Source organism: Clinocottus analis, unplaced genomic scaffold, assembly GCF_023055335.1.
Source record: "Clinocottus analis isolate CAN_PGR_092001 unplaced genomic scaffold, fCliAna1.0.p SCAF_13, whole genome shotgun sequence".
Taxonomy (NCBI): Eukaryota; Metazoa; Chordata; class Actinopteri; order Perciformes; family Cottidae; genus Clinocottus; species Clinocottus analis.
The window spans coordinates 16,715,494-16,739,884 of record NW_027175854.1 but is presented as its reverse complement, the minus strand read 5'-3'; the positions used below and the strand labels follow the sequence as shown (position 1 = coordinate 16,739,884).

The following is a 24,391-nucleotide window of genomic DNA, read 5'->3' as shown; positions in this document are numbered from 1 at the left end:
GTATTATTTTTACTTCACTACATTTATCTTTCAGCTTTCAAAATACCTTTAATTACCAGTTATATTGCAGATTCAGATTAATAATACACAATTAATAATACAAAACATATTATTATTTTTTATTACAAATAAAGGCTTGACTCCTGCCTGGCATTGCAAAAAAAGTGAGCTGCTTTACCATTAAAGTGATTAACACATTAATTCAGAAAAGAAATTATAATAAGCCTGAATAAACTTAACAAATGAACATTATTAGTATTATTAGTACCGGTTCTTTTTGCCTATTACAGTGTACTGCACTTCTTCTGTGTGCGGTTGGTCCAAATGTTGTTGCTTTATTGTCTATTTAATTACTTTTTCAAATGTATTTAAAAGTAGAAAACTAGAATAGAAAATGAGGGTTACGGAATTTATTTTACTGTTGATTTGTGTTTATGTGTTTGGTCATGCTCATACTTAATTACTCCCTAATCACTCTCATTTCATTTAAAAAGAAAACAATTCAATATTCAAATACTTTATTTTTGTTGATTATATTGAGTATTAATAATCTGAATCTACAAAGTAACCAGTAGCTGTCAAATAAAAGCAGTTTAGTAAAAAGTATCATATTTGAGGTATAAAGCCCAGATCTGCACAATGCTTACCCCAATATCTCAGAGATAAATATTGTACTTTTTACTCCACAACATGTATCTGTCACTGTCATTGGAAGAGTTAATAAAAAAAATGTTTTGGTATAAATTAAACTATCAAACAGTGTAAGTACAGCTGAAATATTATAAGAAGCACCAGGGACATTTTTCTGCCTTGATGACTTTAATACTTACATTTAGCTGATAATACTTAGACACTTTTACTTAAGTATGGTTTTAAATGCAGGGCATTTAATTGTCGTACTTGTAGTTGAGTATTTTCACAGTGCAGTATTAGTACTTTTACATTAGTTTTGAAAAGCAGGACATGAAGTACAGGATTTCTACAGTGTCATACATACTTTAATGAGGTTAAATACATTATCTAAATACTGCTTGTATTTTTTTTAATAAATCTTTATTTACCAATTGCACATGTACAGTTTCACAAATTGTCAATAAGAAACATCTAAATACATTTAAACTAACATCTAAATACTTCATCCACTTTCAGAGGGGAAACAAGGAAGCGAACCACGAAGAAGAAACCCTTTGCGTCGTCACTTCCTATCGAGATCTCGCGTGGTCACGTGACGTCGCGTTTAGCTCGCTGACTCTGCTATGTTCGCCGTTTGCGCCAACGGTTTAGAAAATGCGTACTTTCTCGGTTTTATCGGTTAATCGCGTCGGCGGGACGTCCCGCGGCAGCTCGGAAACCCGTTTCCACCGACGCCGGACGAGAAGTTTGACTGCGAAAAAAAAAAAACGGGGCCCGCGCGCGTCACGTGACCAGCATGCGGCTGAGCCGTTTGATAAAAAAAGATGGCGTGAGCTCAGCGAAGCGAAGAGGACAACAAACTGCCGAACCGGAGCAGAGCGGCGCGAGAGTGGCCGTTGGACTGTCAAGTAAGTTGATTCCAGCGCGCGCGGGTCTGGTTCTGTTTAACCCCGACGTCACAACACAGACGTGTCTCTGCGTGGCGACACTTTAAAGTGAGTATAACTATATATAAATGTGTTTTTTATGCGTCTATTCGTTTCCTCCTCGTTGTTAATATTAGCTTAGCGACGGCAGTGACATCAACAACATCACAACAATGCGGGCTCAAGCAGGCTGCTGAGGCTCGGCTGGGGAAGGACACCCAGACACTTTAAGGTTATTAAAGGTGGAGTTATATAAACTTAATGTTAAGGACAAATGAAGGCATTTTATAGCAGCAACTCCTTGTACAACCTAGCTAAACAAGCTAGCAGCTTATCTTCAACCTGTTTATTTTTTATATAGCTAACCGTCAACATCAAACGTTTACCTTTTCCACAAATATCCTCGTGTGTGTGTGTGTATATATATATATATATATATATATATATATATATATATATATATATATATATATATATATATACAACTAAATAATAATAAATGAGTAAGCTCCTCATTTATTTCGGTTCTTATCATTTACTAAGGTAAACGGACGGAAAATATTGACCAAAACATAGGACTATTGTATAAAGTATATTATAATAGGCAACACTTTCATAAGAGGGGACATGCTTTTGGAATAAAATATAGAAAATGCACAATATATGCAATAAATAACAGAATAATAAGAAAAATGCACAATATATACAATAAATGGCATTGAATAATAAGGAAAGTGCAAAATATATAAACACATGGGATAGAACAAGAAAAAAATGCACAATGTATGCAAAAATAGAATAATATCAGATGAACTAACTTTGTTAAGTAACTAGTTGTATTTACTTGCCCGTAATCCCTCAATAACTCTTTAAACATGTATGAAACTGTTACTTACTGACCGATGTAATTGTTTATATTTTAGTTTATTTTCCCTTTTATATATGTGCACCCTATGCTGCAGCAAAATTAAACAAACTTTAAATATTTTTTATTATTATCATATTCTGCCAATGCATTTGCTCAAGTTATAGCCAAAGTGAGATATTTGGAATAAAATGGGCAGATATCAGCAAATAAATGGGTAATATTGGTATGTGGTCGTAGCGGGGTTAACGTTAAAAGCTAACGTGACATTGTGAGCCATTTTTCTTTGACAACTGTTGTTGACACTGGGCGGCTGAGCAGTTTCTTCTTTAAATGTGTGGTTATTTGTACAGGGTCTGGTTTTATCTATACTCGGCACGTTAGCTTTCGATTAGCACGGTTAAGCCGTGTCACCCTCGTTCAACAGGGCCAGTTTAGCTCGTGTGATAAGTGTGCCAGTCGTGGGTGAGCCGAATTAAACATCGTTGATTACTAGGAATCCATCGGCGCTTAAAAAGCCCGGTCCTATCTCAAAATAAAAGCGCTTCGTTTGAGTATTATTTGTATTAACCCGCGAAGCTAACGAGGAGTCCGGGAGGGGAAGCTACGTTTGAGTCGGAGGGACCAGGAAGCTGTGCGCGCACCAAAAGCACGTGTCTTGTTTTGGGTCACTTTGGACCAAGTCTGACCTGGCGTGCAGACAGTGCTGCTGCGAGAAATGACTAAGTTTCGTTTTTATGCAGTTATCGTTAATGTGGAGTTTATGCTAACGTCCCAGAGTCGCTGTTAGGCTTTAGGGTTTTGTTTTCACTTTTCTTCGGCGTGCGCTGCGTAACTATTTACGCCGAGGAGGTGAATATTCTAACTGGGTCTAATACGGCGCTCACGTCGACTTGAACATAACTCGTGTGTTTTAAAGTTAAGCAACAGATGTTTGGTTTTGTGCACAGACTGTTTCACATGTTTTTCTTTTGGAAACGGCTTTACGTTGTGTTCCGTTTTTGATCACATATTTTTTGGACGGGGTTGGGGGTCACATGTCTGTGTTGCATGGTTTTACTCATGGCTATGGTTGAATACTTTGTTGTTGTTGAAGTGCTTTGTGGTTGCCAGTCTCTTCTGGTTAATCTATTGGGACAAGGATACATTAGGTATTTTTGGTGTGATTTGATTCTAGATTTATAGTAAATGTATGCGAACCTCCTCACAAAGTCACCTCAATGTTAAATCTTGAATTACCAAGTGTTACATTATGTTCTGGAAAGTTTTTAGTTTAAATGACGTGATTTGTACAAATATTTTTAAAATCTTGATTATTATTGAAGCTAGACATTTCCTACTCCTTTTTGATTTCATACATCACGGTCAAATTAATCCACTAATTGCATCATCGCCTTAACATGTTTGTTATACTTTTATTGTTGTTTTTATTAACGTGTGTGTATATACATTTGTTCTGCAGATGGATCCTGGACAGGATTTACTTCTCGCTGCCCTGAGTGAGAGTGGTATTTGTCCAAATGATATGGGCATATTTGATGTTGATTCTCAGGATGCTGCACAGCCCTCTACAACCCAGCAAGTAAGATGGTATTTGTTATGGAGAATAGGTGATTTGTTAATGTCATAACTTAATGTTAATGTCTGATATTTGTCCTCTCTCAGTCTATTTCCATCAGTGCCCTGGATGTTGGTGTGGGGACAGAGTCAGTGGAAATTGCTCGAACTGGGCCTCCAGCTCCAGTCCCTATAGTTACTATCAGGGTAAGATGACGGTGCTTTGAGTTCCACTAATTAATTATTGAACACTTTATGCTATGTTGCAGCTGAAGTATCATAATAAACTCAATTGTACTCTCTGCTCAATGTCTCCAACAGCACAAACCTCAGCCATCAACCACCACGTTTGTCTTAAATCAGCTAAATCAGTTGCCGTCACTAGGAGCTAATGTGACCAAACAATCAGTTACAAATCCTGTCAAACATACCATAACTGTCACCAAAGTGGTCCATGTCAATAATTCAGCCCTGCGAGGATGTTCGAGTCCCTCCACCATGACTTTTCCTTCGTCAGCGTCCACAGTAGTGCCTTCTAACAAAGATCAGGTACGTTTTGTCAGGACAAAACCACACAGAGAAAAAGCATTTCTTTCGGTTATACTGATCATATTTTTTCTTTTAGCAGATTCAGTTGAAAGACCTCCTTCGGTCCGGCAATGTGAAGGGCACCGGTCTAAAGGGCAACAGCCTGATGGAGCTCATGAGGCTAAAGCCTCCACCTAACATTGCTCCACCAGTGGCATCAGCTACCGCCACAGGTCATTTGTTGTTTTTATATGCTATTAGATATCTGTTTTGTCGTGATGTATGGTTTTCAATTATCTACATTTGGAGAAGTTCATAAGGTGTTAAGAGGTCATGAGAACGAGTTTGTATGAGGTCCGGAGAACCGAACCAATGAGCCAAAAGCTGTAGTATTTAATGTGAATTCTGGATACTTTCATTGGTTCTTCATGCAGAGATCAATTAGGACCTTCAATCTGTGTTCAGCAGTTTCTCTGTTTTTGTAAAAAGGGCAAAATCGACAAAAAGCATAAAGAATTATGTCTGACTATAAAATCACGCAACAGATTCTCCTGTGTGGAAACGCGTGACTAATTTCAAAACTCTCCCATCAACATTAATTAGGGACTTTATCTTTCATGAATGCAATCAGGCTGCATCTAGCTATTTAGTTTTCATTCTAGACTGTTATTATATTCATTGATCGTTTGGTCTAAAAATAGTGACCAGATGTTGATAATAACTATCCCATTAGTAACAGTATTTAGCAACAGTTTTCTTTGTGGATGATGGTTATCACCACCAACAGCCTGTTTATTTTCCCTCAAGCCAAATTATAATAACGTGATAATAGGACTTGTCTCTGTTGGTGTTTCAGGTGAAATGAACAATGGGATCAAGAAGGAAGTGTTTAGTAAAGATCCTGCCAGGGTCTGGATCAATGACGACATCAAAATGCAAACCTTCCCGCATTCTCTGGTGAATGTTTGAATTACATTTTTTAGAAAGCCCTTGAAAGTGTGTCTGCCATGTGTGTTTGCACGTTAAAGTCACCTTTGGCAAATTGGTATTAACTCTTACGTCAATCTACGATGACAGAAAATTCCAGGGATGAAGGAGGAAGATGAACCCGAGGAGGAAGAGGAAGACGAATTGGGCCATGCAGAGACTTATGCAGAGTACATGCCAATGAAATGTAAGTATGGCTGTTGTTTTTAATGTCTGTATTATATTTCCTTTTCTTAATCTCATCAAGCCACACCCAACAAGCATATAGTCTTGCTCATTCTGACTCTAATATGAAGCTGTTGACATACTTGTCTATGAGGCTTACATTTACTGTGCAGCATCCAGCCAGACACAGGAAACAAAGTAGGGAGCAGCGCTGCACTCACCGGATTGAGTGATCGTAACAACAGCGCACTGTATCAACAGTCAACTCAAACAAAATACATCCTGCTATTGTTCATCACCCGGTCCACTGTCTGGTCTGTTTGCCAATGCAGTGAAGATCGGCCAGCGGCATCCCGATCCTGTGGTGGAGACCAGCTCCCTGTCCAGTGTCAGCCCTCCAGAAGTGTGGTACAGACTGTCCATCTCGGAGGAAGTCATTGATCGTGGCTGCCTGTCGGCTCTGCAGCTGGAGGCGATAACGTATGCCGCTCAGGTAAGCAGAGTTTTTATGAAGGATGGAAATTCGCTGATGTCATTGAAGCTGACTTTGAAGTCACGTTTCTCTTAAACTGTACAGTAAAATCTCATGGGCATACACAAGGACCGAGCTGGGATCAGTCTGAACAAGACTGCATTGTAATTTCACTTTACAAATGTTAGGGTCTGTTTTTTATAGCCCTTTGAATATTGGAAATTGTGAAGTTATGAATGTCTTTATGTCATGGAAGCTGACTTTGAAGTCACTTTTCTCTAAAACTGTACAGTAAAATCTCATGGCCATAGAAATGGACAGAGCAAGCATCAGTCTGAACAAGACTGCATTGTACGTTTACTTAATAAATGTAAGGATCTGTTTTTATAGCCCTTTGAATATTGTAAATTGTGACATTATCAATATCATTATGTCATTGAAGCTGACTTTGAAGTGACCTTTCTCTAAAACTGTACAGTAAAATCTCATGGCCATACACATGGACAGAGCAGGGGTCAGTCTGAACAAGACTGCATTGTAGGTTTACTTTACAAATGTAATGATCTGTTTTTATACTAGTTTGAATATTGGAAATTGTGACAATATTACCTTTCTCTGGGTCACTTTTCTAAGGTCATATTTTTTAATAAAATGACCTAGAGTTTTGGAGACTGAAATAAGACTTTTCCTATCAATCAAATGACAAAATTTGACAAAATTGGGTGCCAAATAATAAACTGGAGGTAAATCCTTTTTTGTGTGGCTAAACTTGTCTTGAAAGGAAAATGGTGTCGTTTTTGATTGTTTGTTTGTATTCCCCGTGCGCCACAGCAACATGAGACATTCCTCCCCAGCGGTGATCGAGCTGCTTATTTAATTGGAGATGGAGCCGGTGTGGGGAAAGGCCGGACCATTGCAGGGATCATTTACGAGAATTACCTTTTAGGCAGGAAGAGATCTCTTTGGTAAATACCTAAAGTCCTCTACATCACATTTAACTCTGGGGATTATGATGTATTATCTTCAGATAAATGTTCTTTTTTTTCAGGTTTAGTGTCTCGAATGACTTGAAGTACGACTCCGAAAGGGATTTAAGGGACATAGGAGCCAAAAACATCCAGGTTCATTCACTAAACAAGGTCAGATACTTTTATGGTGCATGGATGAAAACGCTGCCTTTCCTAATGTCAAGTGTTAACTGACACGGTTATGTTTTCAGTTCAAATATGGGAAAATCTCCTCGAAACACAATGGGAGTGTGAAGAAAGGTGTGATATTCGCCACCTACTCTTCATTGATTGGAGAGAGCCAATCAGGTGGGAAGTACAAGACCAGATTCCAGCAGCTCCTCCACTGGTGTGGGGAGGACTTTGACGGAGTTGTATCCTTTCAAGCCGTCGACAAATAATGATTCCTCTGTTGTTGCTTTGATGTAAACAAGATCCTTGTAGACTGTCTTTACCTTAACCAAATATCTTTGAGATCGTCTATGACGAGTGTCACAAAGCCAAAAACGTGTGTCCAATTGGATCGTCCAAACCTACAAAAACCGGACTCGCCGTGTTGGAGCTGCAGAACAAACTCCCCAAGGCTCGGGTTGTGTATGCAAGTGCGACAGGTTAGTAGACGCAATCAAACCAAATGAGCTCTCAGACGGTGTGAACTCGGTTGGAGCTGGTGAATCTGGGCAAACGATGCGAAATCTGAAAAATGTACCTTTTCTATCCCAGGTGCCTCTGAGCCGCGAAATATGGCCTACATGAATCGCCTGGGTATCTGGGGGCATAAAACACCCTTCAGAGAATTTGGCAACTTTATCCAGGCTGTTGAGCGCAGGTTAGTTTCTTTTTTTGCAGATGACAAAATAAATGCCTGATGTGTGGAAAATGTCCTGACCTGTGTTCTCCCCCTTCACCTCCCACCATCATTTTCAGAGGTGTTGGCGCCATGGAGATAGTAGCCATGGATATGAAATTGAGGGGGATGTATATTGCCAGGCAATTGAGTTTTACAGGTGTGACTTTTAAGATTGAGGAAGTTCCCCTGACTCAGCAATACATCAACATGTACAACAAATCTGTGAGGCTGGTAAGCACATACGAGTAAAGAATCATTTCTGCGACTCTTTCAATTTCTCCTCGCAGTTAATAAGTAGATTTCATTACGCTTCTCCCAGTGGGTGAGCGCGCGTGAGAAGTTCCAGCAGGCAGCGAACCTGATGGACGCCGAGCAGCGCATGAAGAAGTCCATGTGGGGCCAGTTCTGGTCCGCTCACCAGAGGTTCTTCAAATACCTCTGCATCGCCTCCAAAGTCCGCCGAGTGGTGCAGCTGGCCAGAGAAGAGGTCCAAAATGGAAAGGTGAGTCTTGAAACATGAACAGTATGTGGCGCCGCACAATTAATTCAGATTTCATTTTTAATGTGTGTTTTTTTTTTTTTTAAAAGGCTGTTGCGTTTGCATTGTAGGCCGATCACACGATCTCTGGTGCAGTGCGTCTGCTGTGCACTCCTCTCTTGCGCTGCCTTTTTCAGACTTGTTAAATTATTATTATTAAGCGTGGAGTCGCACCGTTCCTCAATGTCACAATTGACCGAGACAACCAATCCAATCAAGCAGGAGGCGGGCTTACTTCACCACTGACTTTCTGTTTTCATGCCAGTAGATGTGGTTGCAACGGACACCGATATTACTAATTCGCAGTTAAGCACAATGAACGATATATCCTTGGCTCCAAAACCCAAAAATGTTAATGACTCTTCAATGCCAGGAAAACGTGGTACTCAACTTCTCCACAGCCTTTAAATACACAACAGAGGCCACAGCTTGATACGAGTTTGCTAAAGATGCTCTGAAACTGTTTATGTTGTTCTGCCGGCTCTGATGTTATCCACCTTTTCTCTGCAGTGTGTGGTCATCGGTCTCCAGTCCACTGGAGAAGCAAGAACACTGGAGGCCTTGGAGGAAGGAGGAGGAGAGCTCAGCGACTTCGTTTCAACTGCAAAGTACGGACTGAACAAAGCTAATTTTAAAACTGTACAATGTACATATTTCGCTATAATGAAATGCTTTTTTTTGGTTTGTTTTTAGAGGTGTGCTGCAGTCCCTGGTCGAGAAGCACTTTCCAGCTCCTGACAGACAAAAGCTTTACAGCCTGCTCGGCATCGACCTCTCGGCGAAGAAGACCCCGTCTCCCACTGAAACAGCAGTACCGTTAGAACAGAAGGGCAAGAAAAGGAAAGGTAATGAAGGCTTTACAACATGTGGCTTTGTCTTAAAAATGGCATCCGTCTCATGAAAATGATGTGCTGTTTAGAAATGTTTAATGTTTTTATTTTTTCATAAATTTCCGATTCATCTCACCAGGTCCAGAGGTAAAAAAGCAGCAGCAGAAGAAGAAGAAGAAGCCGCGCAAGCATGGCGGCCTGTCGGGTACCAGCTCGGAGGAGAGCCAGTCGGAGGAGTCGGACGAAGAGTCCGGCAAAGACAGCGACGACAGCTTCAAGTCCATCAGCTCAGGCGAAGAAGACGACGACTTCAACCCCTTCAGAGACGAGTCTGACGACGGGGAAGACGGTGAGACGGCTAGAAGGATGTCGGGGAAGTTGAATTAAAACGGTTGCATTTATCCGACTCGGTGCTCACGGCAAACCTTTTATACCTCCTCGTGTTTTAGATCCGTGGCTCATTAGAAAGGAACCAAAGAAAGGGAAAGAAAAGAAGAAGAAAAAGAAAAAGAAGAGTATTGATCCAGACTCCATTCAAAGTGCCTTGTTGGCCTCTGGTCTGGGCTCCACCAGGCCTGCTTTCACTGCCACTGTTATCGCTCCCAGCGCCCCCGCCATAGGTAAGCACAAAACCACACAGCAGTTACAGGATGACAGCGCTCTGATTCCGCCTTTTTGAGGGTTAATGAACGCCTCGTTTTCACTTGTTCATAAGTCAAGGCAGAGATTCAGGATAGCTGCCTAACGAGTCAGGACGCAGTGGAACATGCTCAGAAAATGAAGAAAGATCTGCTGGAAAAACTTGAGGACCTAGCTGAGGATCTACCTCCCAACACTCTGGACGAGCTGATAGACGAGCTGGGAGGACCTGAGAACGTAGCCGAGGTAGGAACATTTGTGGCTGTATTTCTTTTTTCTTTTTTTTAACCTTCCTCTTGTGTTCGCTTTCTGTTAGCATCTTGTTAACTAATCCGTTTTAAACCCATGTCTTAAATCGGCTGTAAAATACACTAAAAACAATTATCTATCATTCAATTTGTTTCTCATCTCTTGGTTACATTGCTAGGCTTCCTTAACCATGAACATATTGTTGTTTGTTTTAATATTTTTGGTGTGTGCCTTTTCTTTGTCAGGATACCCCTCCATTTCAATTTTAAAAAAAAAGAGAGAATCATAAATAAATCAAAGGTTGTTGTGTTACCGGATTATTACTGAGGGGTTTTAGAACACATCTCTTAAATACATTTGTTTTATTTATTTATTTATTTTAATAATATTAACTAGAGTAATTTCTATGGAGTTACGGGTCAATTTCACCCCATGTATATTTACGTCAAGAACAAGTTTCTTTCAGCAATTTAACTTTTATACAAACACAAATGAAAAGCAGTAGAAGTCATAACACAACATATAGATTTGCAAGATCAAGATTTGCTTAATTGGTTGTTTATGTTTCGAACTGGGTCTAAACCGACACTAACATACAAAGGTCATCATTTCAACCAGAGCATTTTATAATTTAGTGAAACTTTTTTTTCCTTTTTGTTTAGTTGGACTAGAGGTTCCTGACGACAAAGTCAAAAGGCCTTGATTCAATAAACCCGTTTTATATGGTTCTTGTATGCATTTAAAACCTAAAGCGGGTCGGTGCCGACCCTAACACAAGCGGAAGGTTTAGTGCTTCATAAGTATTTGTTTTGAAAATTAACTCCCTTCGCTGTTTCTTCGACTGCTTCAGATGACCGGTCGCAAAGGTCGCGTGGTCAGCAATGACGATGGCAGCATCACGTACGAGTCTCGCTCCGAGCTGGACGTCCCGGTGGAAATCCTCAATCTCACAGAGAAGCAGAGGTTCATGGATGGAGAGAAGGTAAAGGCAAAGGTTTTTTTAATGAGACGTCGAGAAGTTGTTGGATGTTTGGTTCTTTTATGACTTAATAAGGATCCAAGGGGCTTTCACACTTGTAGTTCATGTGATCTTGGACAAGAAAACATCCATTGTTAGTTGTGAACCATTTTGCCGTCTCCAGTGTTAATTTTGTGAAAGAAAATACGTCTAAATATGTTCAACTCAAAAGGCTAAGATGAGACATCGTCAGCAGCGCACAATGAGCACAGTCAGGAGTCTGAGTAACTTAACTAAGTTTACAATAATGCAAACGAATGAAAAAACAATTTAAAGCGATTTAAAGCTTTGCACAGGACTGACAAGCTTTAATAAATACAGAACACCAGCTGCTCATTCCACATTTGTTTGTGGAAAAAGAACATTAACTGTCTTTCTTTTCTCTTTCCAGAACATAGCCATCATCTCGGAAGCTGCCAGCTCGGGTATTTCCCTTCAGGCCGACCGGCGGGTGAAGAACCAGCGGCGGAGAGTCCACATGACACTGGAGCTGCCGTGGAGCGCCGACAGAGCGATACAGCAGTTCGGTCAGTAGATATTCACGTAATGCATGACACAGCGTGGTTCAAAATGTACCAAACTGATTGTGTTCTGCGCCGATTGTTTGCTCACAGGGAGAACTCACAGGTCAAACCAGGTCACGGCTCCAGAATACGTCTTCCTCATATCAGAGCTCGCAGGAGAGCAGCGGTTTGCATCCATTGTTGCCAAAAGACTAGAAAGTCTGGTAAGTCCCCATCGAATGTACAATCAAGAACACAGAAACTTGAAGGACCTTCAACTTCAACTGCATTCAACTTTTTTCTTTGTGTAACAGGGAGCTCTCACGCATGGAGACAGAAGAGCTACAGAAACTCGAGATCTCAGCAGGTTTAATTTTGACAACAAAGTAAGCGCATCAAGCTTTTTTCGTCTCTGTGAAGTTCTGTGTTTGCCGATGGCTCACTCTCGTTTTATCTTCGCTGCAGTACGGAAGAAATGCTCTGGAAATTGTGATGAAGTCAATCGTGAAGCTCGATTCTCCGCTAGTGCCTCCGCCCGCTCACTTTAAAGGAGATTTCTTCAAAGGTACTTTGACTCTTATGTCTTTCCACACAATGCGATTCATCACTTTTCAGTGAATATTCCAACAATGTATTGATTGTTGTACAACTGGTTCTCCGTCTGTATGTCTGCGTCATTTCTTGTATGCCTCATTGATTCCAGTTTTTTTCCCTCTATAGAAATTCAAAGAGGATTAATTGGTGTGGGCCTCATAAACCTGGAGGACAGATCTGGCACAATGAACCTGGACAAAGGTGATTTAAATTATTATTATTTTTTTAAGTGTGTATATGTATTCATAGCAATGACGTCGCCACTCGGGCTGTGATATGCATCCACATTGCAATGTGCTCATAAGCAATAGTCACATTGCAGGCAGTGCAATGTCGGAAAATTAACTCAAATGCATCAAGCAGCAAATGTTTTTTTGATGCATTTGATGTTTTTGCTGCTTAATTATATAATACAAATTGCATGGTTCTCATTTAACATTAATAATCCAGTGTTTCTCATGAATTATATCATTAGTTTTGCTCGTCGTCACCATTTATACAACCAATCTGTAAATCATTAAATAATTTACGAGAGCACAAAATAGTTTATGGCCTCATAATTTGTCTCTAGTGCTCCAGATCGATGAATTAAACTTTAAAATGTGGCCAACAAAAGTTTGGGTGAATATTCTTAAATTTATACAACATGGCAATGTCTCCCCCTCCCCCCACCCCCTTACATTTTTGCCCAATAATACCAACTATTATTCCCGTTAAATGTGTCCTGCATTGCATGAACAGTTTTGCGTTTCCACATGAATGTATTAATTCATATATCTTTGTTTACGGCTGCAGACTACAACAACATGGGGAAGTTCCTGAACCGTATTTTGGGGATGGAGGTCCAGCAGCAAAATGCCTTGTTCCAGTACTTCTCCGACACTTTGGCAGCTGTCATCCAGGAAGCCAAGAAGAGCGGCAGATATGACATGGGCATTCTGGGTAAAGACGGCCGTCTTTCTCCATTTCTATCACACGTGCGTGCGTGCATGCATGCAGAAGCAAAACTGGGGCAGACGACATTTTCCTATTTTTAATTATTCAAAGTGCTTAATGCTCTGAGACAATTCTTTGAGGCAAAATCACCCGTCTGCCCTGAAGGTTGGATTTCAGTTTTCAAATATCTTCTTGTCCTCTCTTTCTAGATCTGGGCTCCGGTGATGAGAAGGTGAAGAAGGTAGACTGCAGGAAATTTCTAACACCGGGCTACACAACTTCAGGACATGTAGAACTCTACACGGTATGTTTACGCATGTGTTTACATATTTATGTGCTGCACTGACCTTCCTCCCCGCTCATGGATATGAATAAATTGCAGAAACATCACCTGACTTTGCCTCTTTTCACAGGTGAGTGTGGAGAGGGGGATGTCGTGGGAGGAAGCCACGCATGCTTGGGCAGATCAGAACGGAGAAGATGATGGTTTCTATGTTCAGGTATGAGAGGGTTAATGGGGTTTATCAATGATTAATTCAATGAATGAATACATGCAGAGGATAAAATCATATTATTATTGGTATTCAGAAGGATGTTCCAGGAGACGTGCAACTTTTCGTGTTGTCTATACACACGTTAGATGCATAATGTTTGAGTGCACAACATCTAACATGAAAATTTGCACTTCTATTAAGTTTAGCGAATTTACAAAGGACGAACTTGTGAATTAGGAGAGACTTCCGTACTTTTAGTCCCATGTAAAGTCAGTCCAGGAATGCTAGATTCTTCATTTCCCATAATCCAACTCAGAGAGCTTCTTTCACGAGACCCTAAACTGGCATATTCCCACCTCTTTCAAACCCTTTGAGAAATATTCTTTTCAAACGTCCCTGCATCTCAGACTTGACAAAGCTCCTCCAGGTCCACAGAGGACAAGACACGACTGCTTTTAACGGCCGAGTGGTGCCACCCACCATGAGTAAACAGATCCGCGTTGCGAAATGTCATGAAGTACAACGTGTACCTTTTTTTGATTTCAGATGAGGAACAACAAGAAAACAGCCATACTGGTCAAAGAGGTGAACGCTAAGAAGAGGCTCTTCCTGGTTTACAGGCCGAACACCGGCAGACAAGTCAAACTGGAGACGTACATAGACATCAAGAAGAAGTTCAAAAAGGTCAGAAAACTTTATTTTCAATGCTTTTAGAACTCTCAATGTTTTACGTGGTGAAACATAATTATTATATTTTTTTACCTTTTTCTTAGGTTTTGTCTGACGACGCCAAGCAGCACTGGATTGACCAGTACAAGTCATCTGCAAATATCTGCTCTCATGCTTATTGGTATGTATTTCTATTTTTTTTTACTCAATAATAATAATAATAATAATAATACATTTTATTTGTAAGGCACTCTTCATCCGAGAATCTCAGAGTGCCACATAGTTAAAATCAAAATCATAAAATTAAGGTCATAAAAGTCAACTCAAAGTAAAAACGCCTTCTTGAATAAAAAGGTTTTTAGGCCAGTCTTAAAAGAGTCCAGGGTCTGTGTTGGCCTCAGATGGTCAGGGAGACCGTTCCACAGGTCGCCCTTGGTGCGGAGCTTGGTGTGGGGAACCCGAAGGAGCGAGCTACTGGAAGATCTGAGGGTGCGGGTGGAGGTTTGGGGAGTGATGAGTTCTTGTAGGTAGGGAGGTGCATGCCCATTGATGCATTTATGTGTGAGGAGTAGAACTTTGTAGTCAATCCGGGTTGAGACAGGGAGGCAGTGGAGTGATTGGAGGATTGGTGTTATGTGCTCATATTTGCGGACTCTCATCAGGCAGCGCTGTTTTGAATGAGTTGTAGTTTTTGGATGTTCTTGCCAGTGATCCCAGTGAAAAGTGAATTAACTCACGTACACGTCCGGCTACAGGAGCGCCAAGTGAATGAATTAGTTACTGAAATAATTCTCCAACAAATGGACTATTTTCTCCAGTTTAAATTTAAAAACTACAGTGGCCAATTGTTTTTAGATGATAACTTTAAATAAATAAAAATGTGTGACCTGTGTTTTATTTTGTATAATAGGTTTCTATCCTCTGTAGAAATGGATTTGATTTGAAAGTCACAAACAAGGTTGGGAAGTAAAAGTACTAAAAGACTTTGCTAGTTCTGTTTTTTTCTTGTGGGATTTGATGATGATAATAATAACTTTATTTAGAGAACATTTCAATTCAGGATTGAAGAAGTGTTTTTTGACGGACAAAGCAGAAGCAAGTCATTGAAACGGAACAATAGATGAAACAATAAAACCAATCAATACGATAAGAACAAATAAAACAAAAAATACAATAACAAGAATAAAAGCCGTAATCACATAAGTCGATCTGTAAAAATTGTTTAAGCAATTAATTTGAAAGGGACCAATTATAAAATATCGATTGATTAATTCTTTGAAGCCAAACTCTCTTCTTCACTATTAACTTTTTTCCTGTAATGTTTGTTTCTGCTCAAAGGAGGGGAAACTGCAAGAAAGCGTCGGTGGGCCTCCAGTGTGAAGTCGGTCTCCGGTGTCGGACATACTACGTTCTGTGCGGCTCAGTGCTCAGCGTGTGGAACGAGCTGGAGGAGGTTCTCACGCCGGTCAGTGGAACCAACGTAAAGGTGCAGATCGTCCGACTCAGAACAGAAGACGGACAGAGAATAGTCGGTGAGTTGAAGGGCTGTTTTAAAGGAACAGCTGTGATATTTCTGGACGAGAGACTCGATCTTCTAAATCGTCAAAGTCATCCATAGTTCTCTGTTGAGGCCACATGTTCGTGGCCTCAGATCTCTTATCAACACAAAAACAAACTTAATGTATCAAAGAAGTCTTTAATTGACAAATATGGTGTATAATTTATACACCTGCAGTATTTTTGGTTCAGTTTCTTGCTATCTGGTGACATTACACACCTCTAAACTAAAAGTGTGGTTGTTCAGTTTGGAGATTGGTCTCATTGTTCATTCTTTACCCTTTTTTTTTTCTTCTTTTTCACAGGACTAATCATTCCAGCAAACTGCGTGTCTCCGTTAAGTAACAAGCTGTCGACGTCGGACCAGAGCCAGCAGCTCGCCGTGCAGGAGCTTCAGAAGCAGCAGCAGCTCCACCCCCAAAGTCTCTGTCATGCCCCCAACACATAGCCTGTGGTGGACTGCGTTGAAGCCCGTCTCGAGTTCACGTCCCGACGTAAAGGGATCTGGACTCGTGAGTCTCTATCTCCAGGAAACCCCCCTCCCCCTCCCACCCCTCCATTGTTTCTGAGGGTCAGAGGTGTCGCCCCGAGCTGTGCCGATTCTCAAGACGCGAGGCGGCGGTTGTACAGAGAGAAAAGATTTCAGGGTTTCTTTTTTTTTTTTTCTTTCTCTCCAGAGACTCTTGTGTTCACCTAGACAGATTTTGATGGGTGATGTTTTGTCCTCTGACATTCAGAGTGAAAAAGATTTGTGGCGTGTTGATGGAGACACAGTTGAGACCTCGAGGGCGCGTTGAGTTGTCCGCTCCTCGCCCGTGCTTTAAGCTGTTCAGTCCTGGACTACCTGGCGAGAAGCAAAGACTTTTTCCTGGTTCAGACCAAAGGCGGATGAGACAAAGACCACGAGTCTTTTAAAAGTCTGATTCATTAAAAGAGAAAGGCATTTGATGCTGAACTACAGTCCCATATTAATATATATCCGTTCATAGCTGCTCAAACTTGATTCGGCACTGATGCAGAGAGACGAAGAGTTTAGTTTGAAGAAGAAACTTGATGCAGAACAGTCGTCCAGTTCACTACAGGAAACCTCTTGCGTCGTAATCGCAGACGACACCAAAGTCTCAGATTGATTCATTTCATCATTTAGTTCCCCTTCGTCCACGTGGTAACGCTTAACAATCATTAAAGTCTGTCTGAAGCAGCAGTCAGGTTCCCAAAACCAAATTTGAAACAGACTTTTCTCGCTGTATTTATTCCTCCTGTCATTAAGGGGACAGTTCCTGCTTTCCTGTAGTTTTATTTATCAATCTAGATTGTTCGGGATTCAAGTTGCCGAGTGTCGTCTTTTATCTCTATTATGGGACTAGAAGTCACAAAAAAAGGAAGTTAGCTGCTCCCTTCCCCCCAGTTGATCGCAACACTTCTGTGGTTTGTGTTTCAGGTGGAAACCACCTTTTTGTCCAATTTTTAAAAGTAGATCTTTTGTGTGACGTCGGTGACAGCCGGCTGGACAGGAGACGTGTAATCTACAGTTCAGCAGCCGAGGAAGGAGTTGTGAGAAATGTTAAATATTTTCTTTTCAAACTGCTTTCGGAAGCAGCACCGTGCTCTGCTCCGACATTTGTTTATTTTTGTTTTATTAAACAGACGTCTGCTCAGGTGTAAACTTGTACAAAGACCCTCTTTGGGAAAAAAAACACAAAGAAAAATTTCCTGAGAAAACCATGAACGCAACTCCAAATGCTCCTCTGTAACGTCGTGGTTCGCTGGTGGTTTCATCTCATTTCTTCACAGTAAAAAGCCTCAAATGTCTCTCCAAGTCTTCTGCTGTCTTGAGCCCAGTTGTGATTCTAAATAAATAACAAACGGACGGCTGCTTCTGTCGAGCGGTTTACCTGCTCAGTCCTGTAATGATTTCTATTAGATCTGCACTGGAAGGGACTGACCAAAGTCTGCTTAGCTGTCCTCATAGCTGATTAATTACAAAAGACGGGATGTGTCCTCTAATCGCTCGGCCGCATCGTCAACCTGTGGATTAAGTTTGTGTTATTAACTGTGTATTCTCTTCCGTTTTTTCATTGATACATGTGCAAAACAAGTGAAATGGGAGGAAGTCTTTGTATCATACGAATGTGCATTTTGTACACTTTGTAAACAGATTTAAAAAATACGACGGATGCCGTTGGACAGACTTTGCTGATCTGCTCTTTAACTGAGAAGTCTTTTAACTTGAATGTTTGCCGCATAGAACGCTAACGACACCGGTTTTTATTTAGTCTTTTCAAGACGTCAAAAGCTGCTAGGTTTTTGACCGCCGCTCGTCTCGTCTCAGCAGATCGTCGGCTCCTCCTGAAGCGGAAACACTTGAAAGACTTTTTTTCCTTTTTTTTTTGTTGTTTGTTTTGTTTTTCTTTTCATCTTTGCACGAGTTGCACTACTGACCGAGTTGTACAAATATTCACCTGTACATGAATGAGTGTGATGCTCAATAAAGCTTGGTATACTTCTACTTCATAGTCCTGGTTATTGTGCTACAGACACATGTGATCCCGCCAGCAAATACAGAAGCTTACGATCATTTGAATTATAAAAATGTTTGATTAGGGAAAAATATCCACGTCTACTTCAGCGCTTCGATTAAGTCTTTTTATTTGGGCTTGTTACTTTTCTTAAATCTCTACTTCTAAAGATCGGAAATGTAAGTAACTTGAACATGTTTTTTACCTAGTGTTCTCTAGTAGTGATGGAGTAAATGTACATTTAATTAGCAAAGTAGGAGATGGCCCGTGTTAGTTATACAGTACTGTGTATTGCATTTAGTGAAAGATACAAAATGTGACAAGAACATTTTGCAGGTATAGTTACAAGTGTAATATTATTTATTTATAATATATATAGTCTACTTATTTATGTTTGTAAGTGTGTTCTCCGTTAACTGTTTATATGTAAAAGCATGTTTTATCTTTGAAATGACATTACATGTCATTTGATGACAAATGGTGCTTGATAATAAAAGCATTTAAAAACTAATATAAAAGTATAGAAACAATAATGAAATGCTCTTATTTGAAAGTAAAATATTAAATATTCATACGTAATAAGTCATACATATATCCCACAGATGCTATTGTACTACAGAACCACTTCTAAGTATAACATGGATCTGAATAGGACGAGTACTTCTACATATTGTTTGCGTGTTGCAGTTATTTGTTGTCTTGATACTATCACTTCAGTAAATGGTCTAAGTACTTCTTCCACATCTAAGATGTTTAGTCATTACAATAATGAATGTAATTACTAGTGTTATCAGATCTAAATTCTTCGAAAACAAGCAGCACATTGTCCCCAAACGTGTCGTAAAGTCAGGGCCTGGTAACCCAGTGATATCTGCCCATCAGCTAGGCCGTCCCACTGACTCACTGGGGGTCAGAGGTCATGGCACTGGTCCAGGATTGGGCCAAATCTTGTGCTTGTGTGTCCAACCATGTGGGCAAGAGAGTTTAACTGTCTGCTTTATTTGAATGGAAGAAGAGCAGAAACGCAGCCACATGTCTCCAAAAAGAAGAGTGGATCCTTTATTAACTTTTTATTATTAAACCTCTGCAGTTAATATTTATGTATATATATTTATATATATACAGACGGAACAATGGATGCGCCCCCACAGACAAAGACAGGTATCTTCAAACCGTATGTTGTTTCCTCTTGAGTGGTAAAGTGTTTATATTTAACCAAAAACACAACAAAAACCACTCATTACATTTTATGTCAATGTAAATATACATGCACGAAGTTCGTTTTTCAGACTTAAAAAAAAAAAACTTTTATTTTTGTGTCGTAAAAAAATAAATGATGTAAAAGACTCTTAAATGTGAAGGAATGAATCTAAACACACTTCACATGTTCTTTTTTTTTTTTTTTTTAAATAAGTTTTTTTTTTTTTAAAGTCTAGTTTAAAGTAAGACTTCCCGGTGAAGGCGAAGCAAACGCGTTAAAACGGGTGAAAACCGCGTGCGAATTCCGTCGTTTCATCGTCTAAATTACGTTTTAACCGTTTTTTTCCTTTTTGTTCTTGATCGCCCGCAATGGATAGTAGCAGTGTTAGAAAGCACAGTGGGTGTCAATATAAAGTGACGGCCATATTTGCCGGTGCCGCTGTTGTAAACAAAAAGTGAGAGACAGACGCTTCACTGAATTTCGGGTCATTTTTATTTCTTTAATTTACAATGTCTCTGGGAATGTCTTATAAACCCAATGTCCATCAGCACATTCCGGGAACTTCTGGGAACCAGGGTAAGGAGAAAAAACGGCGGAAAATCAAAGTGTCCGTCCGTTAAATCGAGTGTTAAATTCGGGGTCTCGGAGAATACCTGGAGAAAGACCGCGTCTGTAGTTTTTGTCCAGTTATATATATAGGGTCAGATCCTGGGAGCTAGGCTAATTCATATCCGCCATTATTACTAATGTGGGGCGAAAAAAGAGCGCCGTTCCGCGGCGGTCGGGACGACGGTTGGGATGAGGAAGTGCGAGGCGTTCGGTCGGTAAAACGCGATTATCCATCCGTGCGGGGTCCCGACGGTTGGTTGCCGTTACACGGTGACAAAAATGTATCACTCGTGTCTTCTTGAGCCAGCCCTTGTTCCGTTTCCTCCATGATGCTCCTCCGGTCGGAGCTGCTGATTGATCTGCCTCTGAATTTTTTTTAATTTTATTTTTTGTATGGCTCTTCGAGGACATCTCGCGTCGGAGGTTGTACATTGCAGCCGAACAAAGCGGCAGGGGAGCGGCGAGGTGGAGGACAAAAAGATGCCCTCCGTTCCGCGGTGGAAAAGGAAAAGGGGTCAACGTGTTAAACTAAATAGAAATAACACGATAACGAAATAAGTTAATATTACTTTAAGAGTTAAAAGTAGACTGTAAGTAGTCTACATTTACTAAGTACTATACATTTTGTAGATACTTTGCCTGAGTATTTATACATATTGACACTTCTGCTTGAGTAAGCTAGCTACATTTTTGTGGTAAATATTACACTTTTACTCCCGACTGAGTCATTACACATTCAGATTAATACAACTAAATAAATTATAAATCATGCTGTGTTATTATGAGGGACATGAGCTCCACCGTTACCAGCTGTAACATTAAAGTGATGACGTTTATAATGTCATAATATAGTATATGTTATTCAAATTTTTGTATATTTTGATGATAACTATTTCAGTGAGATTTTGAATCGTTTACTTAGCGTTAAGTACTAATACCATGGTAATATATTAGAATGTATTATTACCCAGCTGTATATAAAGTAAATCTAATGAGATCCACATCTACCAGCTGCAACACTAAAGGGATGAATGCATCAATAATTATAATCCATTAATAAAACACATATGAATCAGAAAGGTGCCTGAGCGCTTTTAATGTTGGTAATTTAAGTATATGTTGATGCTCATACTATTGTACTTTTACTTTTACTTTACAATCTGAGTTATTTCATTATTGTTTTTTTAAAGGCTTAATCTGCAAAGTAGCTGCAGGTACAAATAGAATATAGTGTGCTAAATAGTACTAAATTTAGTGCAGTAGAAAGTAGAATAGAATTTTAAAAACTTGGTTAGAGAAGAATTAACTCAAAATTGTACTTGTGTTCACTTCTTGAGTAAATGTACTTTGTTACTAGCTGGACAAAGTGTTTTTAATGGGAATGTGTTTCATCGCCGGTGACATACTGTCGTTTTTTGTGCTGTCGTCTTCACTGCTGTCGACTTGTACTTTGTGAACAGTTGGCAGCCTGCAGTCTCCCTCAGCAGCTAACCTGGCCACGTTGCAGTCCTACAGGCCCCTCCTGAGCGACTATGGACCTCCATCTCTGGGATTCTCACAGGTAACTTGAGTTCAACTGCTGCTCTGACGGTCACAGACGTTTCAGCTCAGCGTGTTCCTACGTACATGTATGTATTATACCTCTATAAAGTAGAGGGGGGGCTGTAAAAGACAGAATACAAAGATAATGCTCAGTCAAAGAACTGAACATATTATACAATTGTTTTCATAGGTCGAGTAGCACCTCACATGACGAGTAAACTCTTTTTGATGTGTATAAATGTGCAATTTTTGAATAGTTTCTTAACATCAATTAGTGCAATACAATGTTTAACTATTAGCACAGGAATATGTATATATTGGAAGGATATTTACTGGTTCATTATAAGGACATTCACTGGTTTATTGCAAAGATATTCACTGGATCATTTGAAGGACATTTACTGGTTTATTATAAGCATATTCACTGGTTTTTGTAAGGATATTCACTGGTTTATTATAAGGATATACACTGGTTTATTGGACGGACATTCACTGGTTTATTGGAAGGATATTCACTGGTTTATTGAAAGGCCTTAACATTTGATTCCCATATGAATGTTTTAATCCCTTTTTTGGGGAACTTTATACCCATTAATGTAGATGAAATATTGTATATAAACGTAAATAAGCATTGACACAACAATATACTGTATGTATAATCTAACTTGGCTGAATACAAATAACAACAGTAGATTACACTTCTTTTTTTAAAATTCTCACTGGGATGTTCTTTGCCTTCTGCAACCCAAAAACCCTGTAAAGCGTGTTGGACCTGGCTGATCGTGTTCTGTTTGTTTAACGTCAGGGCTCCAGTGGCAGCCAAGTGCCTCAAAACAAATATGCAGAGCTGCTGGCCATCATCGAAGAGCTCGGGAAGGAGATCAGGCCCACGTATGCTGGAAGTAAGAGTGCAATGGAGAGACTGAAAAGAGGTAAATGCAACTAAGTACATTTACTCAAGTGCGGTACTTAAGTTAAGAACAAGTACATTAAGTTTTTACCTAATTATTTCCATTGTATTCAACTTTAGACTTTTACTTCACTCCATCTCTGTACATATTGTGCTGTATACTACATTTGTCGGACAGCTTTAGTTACTTTTCACATGATAGTTTTTCATCCCCTTCCTGTTCATTGAAGACCTCGTATCTCCAGATGTGTTGATGTTGAATGTTTGTGATCAAATGAAGGATGAAGTGTTTCTTTATGTGTTGATACGAGGTTCTCACAGGACAGAGATCCTACAAACATGTAATGATTTTATAAAATGTAATGCATTGATATAGATTAAACTAAACAGCAACAGGACATACAGTAGTTAACATGCAACATACATATTAATGCAGCAGGAATATTAATACAGAAACATCAGATATTATAGTGAAACGCTGACATTTTACTGCTGGTAATACTTTCATACTTTTACTTGTTGTGGAGTATTTCCACAGTGTAATATTAGTACATTTACTGAAGTAAACAATATACAAAATTGCACTGCATATGCAGATCAATTCAAGTGCACAACGTACAGTGTTTACAGTTTGTTAACCTGAATTGTGTTTGTGTCTCTTCAAAGGTATAATCCACGCCAGAGGGTTGGTGCGTGAATGCCTGGCTGAGACGGAGAGAAACGCGAGATCCTAGCTGCGAACACACATTCCTCCCTGCAAGAAGAACCAACAGTGTGCGTCTCATGAAATTAAAACAACTTGCATGGCATTTCCTTCAAAAAAGAGGAAGTAAATGAACAAAGGAAGGGAAAAAAGCAAGCTCCTAGAGAGAGAAAGGGGGAGAGAAAAAAATAAATAAAAAACACAATTCATGATTCCTGAGGTTTCTGCAGGATTCATTTAAAATCATGTTTGGGTTACTGGAATTCATACGAAAGGATATCATGTGTTTTTATGCCCCACTTTTGGGATCTTAGTTTTGACTTCATATTTAAAACATTGATTTATGCATGCGAACGGGCCGGGGTTAAATTGTAGACAGTGCATGGCTTGTACAGGGGTAGATGGGAACGACTTGTTTTTGATAGTATTTTGGTCTGTTTTTCAGACCCTTATAACACACATGACTGAGGGAGGGAGGGGCAGAGATGTGCCACATGCATCAGTTCATTCGTGTTGAGGGTGGTTTTGGTATAAGAAAAAAGGAAAATGCTGTTACTTGCATCTTTGTATGTATTTATTACTCAGTGTAATAAATTGTATTTTCAATATTGTTGTCATCGTTTGATAATTCCTACCTGTAAGTGAAAATAAGGAAAGCTGCAGGGATCGTTCTCTTCTTTTTTCCTGCAGACTTGGTTGATGTGATACTGAGCTCCAAACTGCTCCAGATGTGCGGCCCATCACCTTGCATGGTGAAATCTCAACATTACTATGATATTTACATCATGAAACAGAAGGGAAAATAGTGTATGCGTAAAAGAAAAAAGATACCAAGCTGTGAACTGTAAACATCTTTGAGTGTCACTAAACAACAACGACGACGACGACGC

General features: G+C 39.8%; 2 protein-coding genes across 5 annotated transcripts; both read left to right on the top strand.

Moving 5' to 3' along the window:
- Window positions 1-1,220: 1,220 nt before the first annotated feature.
- Window positions 1,221-18,526, top strand: sbno1 (strawberry notch homolog 1 (Drosophila)). 4 transcript variants are annotated; one of them, XM_068574769.1, is made up of 33 exons: window positions 1,221-1,541; window positions 3,887-4,006; window positions 4,090-4,188; window positions 4,303-4,530; window positions 4,607-4,742; window positions 5,366-5,466; window positions 5,587-5,683; window positions 5,994-6,154; window positions 6,965-7,098; window positions 7,182-7,272; window positions 7,353-7,514; window positions 7,616-7,751; window positions 7,864-7,969; window positions 8,068-8,221; window positions 8,310-8,492; window positions 9,039-9,136; window positions 9,222-9,373; window positions 9,498-9,707; window positions 9,808-9,978; window positions 10,074-10,243; window positions 11,097-11,228; window positions 11,656-11,791; window positions 11,879-11,991; window positions 12,082-12,153; window positions 12,233-12,332; window positions 12,488-12,562; window positions 13,157-13,303; window positions 13,507-13,601; window positions 13,711-13,797; window positions 14,338-14,475; window positions 14,565-14,641; window positions 15,799-15,992; window positions 16,323-18,526. In XM_068574769.1, the coding sequence occupies exons 2-33, from the start codon at window positions 3,887-3,889 to the stop codon at window positions 16,463-16,465; spliced, it is 4,218 nt and encodes a 1,405-aa protein (XP_068430870.1). In that variant the 5' UTR covers window positions 1,221-1,541; the 3' UTR covers window positions 16,466-18,526. The 4 variants fall into 4 exon arrangements, with proteins under 4 accessions (XP_068430870.1, XP_068430874.1, XP_068430871.1 ...); XM_068574773.1 differs by having other exon boundaries at window positions 1,221-1,628; window positions 4,610-4,742; XM_068574770.1 differs by having other exon boundaries at window positions 1,221-1,628.
- A 1,519-nt stretch (window positions 18,527-20,045) lies between these two features.
- On the top strand, window positions 20,046-23,715 carry LOC137783810 (cyclin-dependent kinase 2-associated protein 1). Its single transcript, XM_068574143.1, has 4 exons — window positions 20,046-20,313; window positions 21,807-21,907; window positions 22,694-22,820; window positions 23,465-23,715. The coding sequence occupies exons 1-4, from the start codon at window positions 20,247-20,249 to the stop codon at window positions 23,530-23,532; spliced, it is 363 nt and encodes a 120-aa protein (XP_068430244.1). The 5' UTR covers window positions 20,046-20,246; the 3' UTR covers window positions 23,533-23,715.
- Window positions 23,716-24,391: the final 676 nt, after the last annotated feature.

Coding starts and splice junctions, on each gene's coding strand:
- sbno1 (XM_068574769.1), top strand. CDS start 3,887: ATGGATCCTGGACAGGATTTACTTCTCGCTGCCCTGAGTGAGAGTGGT. Junction 7,099..7,181: donor GGCAGGAAGAGATCTCTTTG/GTAAATACCTAA, acceptor CTTTTTTTTCAG/GTTTAGTGTCTCGAATGACT. Junction 11,229..11,655: donor GGTTCATGGATGGAGAGAAG/GTAAAGGCAAAG, acceptor TTCTCTTTCCAG/AACATAGCCATCATCTCGGA.
- LOC137783810 (XM_068574143.1), top strand. CDS start 20,247: ATGTCTCTGGGAATGTCTTATAAACCCAATGTCCATCAGCACATTCCG. Junction 20,314..21,806: donor GGGAACTTCTGGGAACCAGG/GTAAGGAGAAAA, acceptor CTTTGTGAACAG/TTGGCAGCCTGCAGTCTCCC. Junction 21,908..22,693: donor CATCTCTGGGATTCTCACAG/GTAACTTGAGTT, acceptor GTTTAACGTCAG/GGCTCCAGTGGCAGCCAAGT.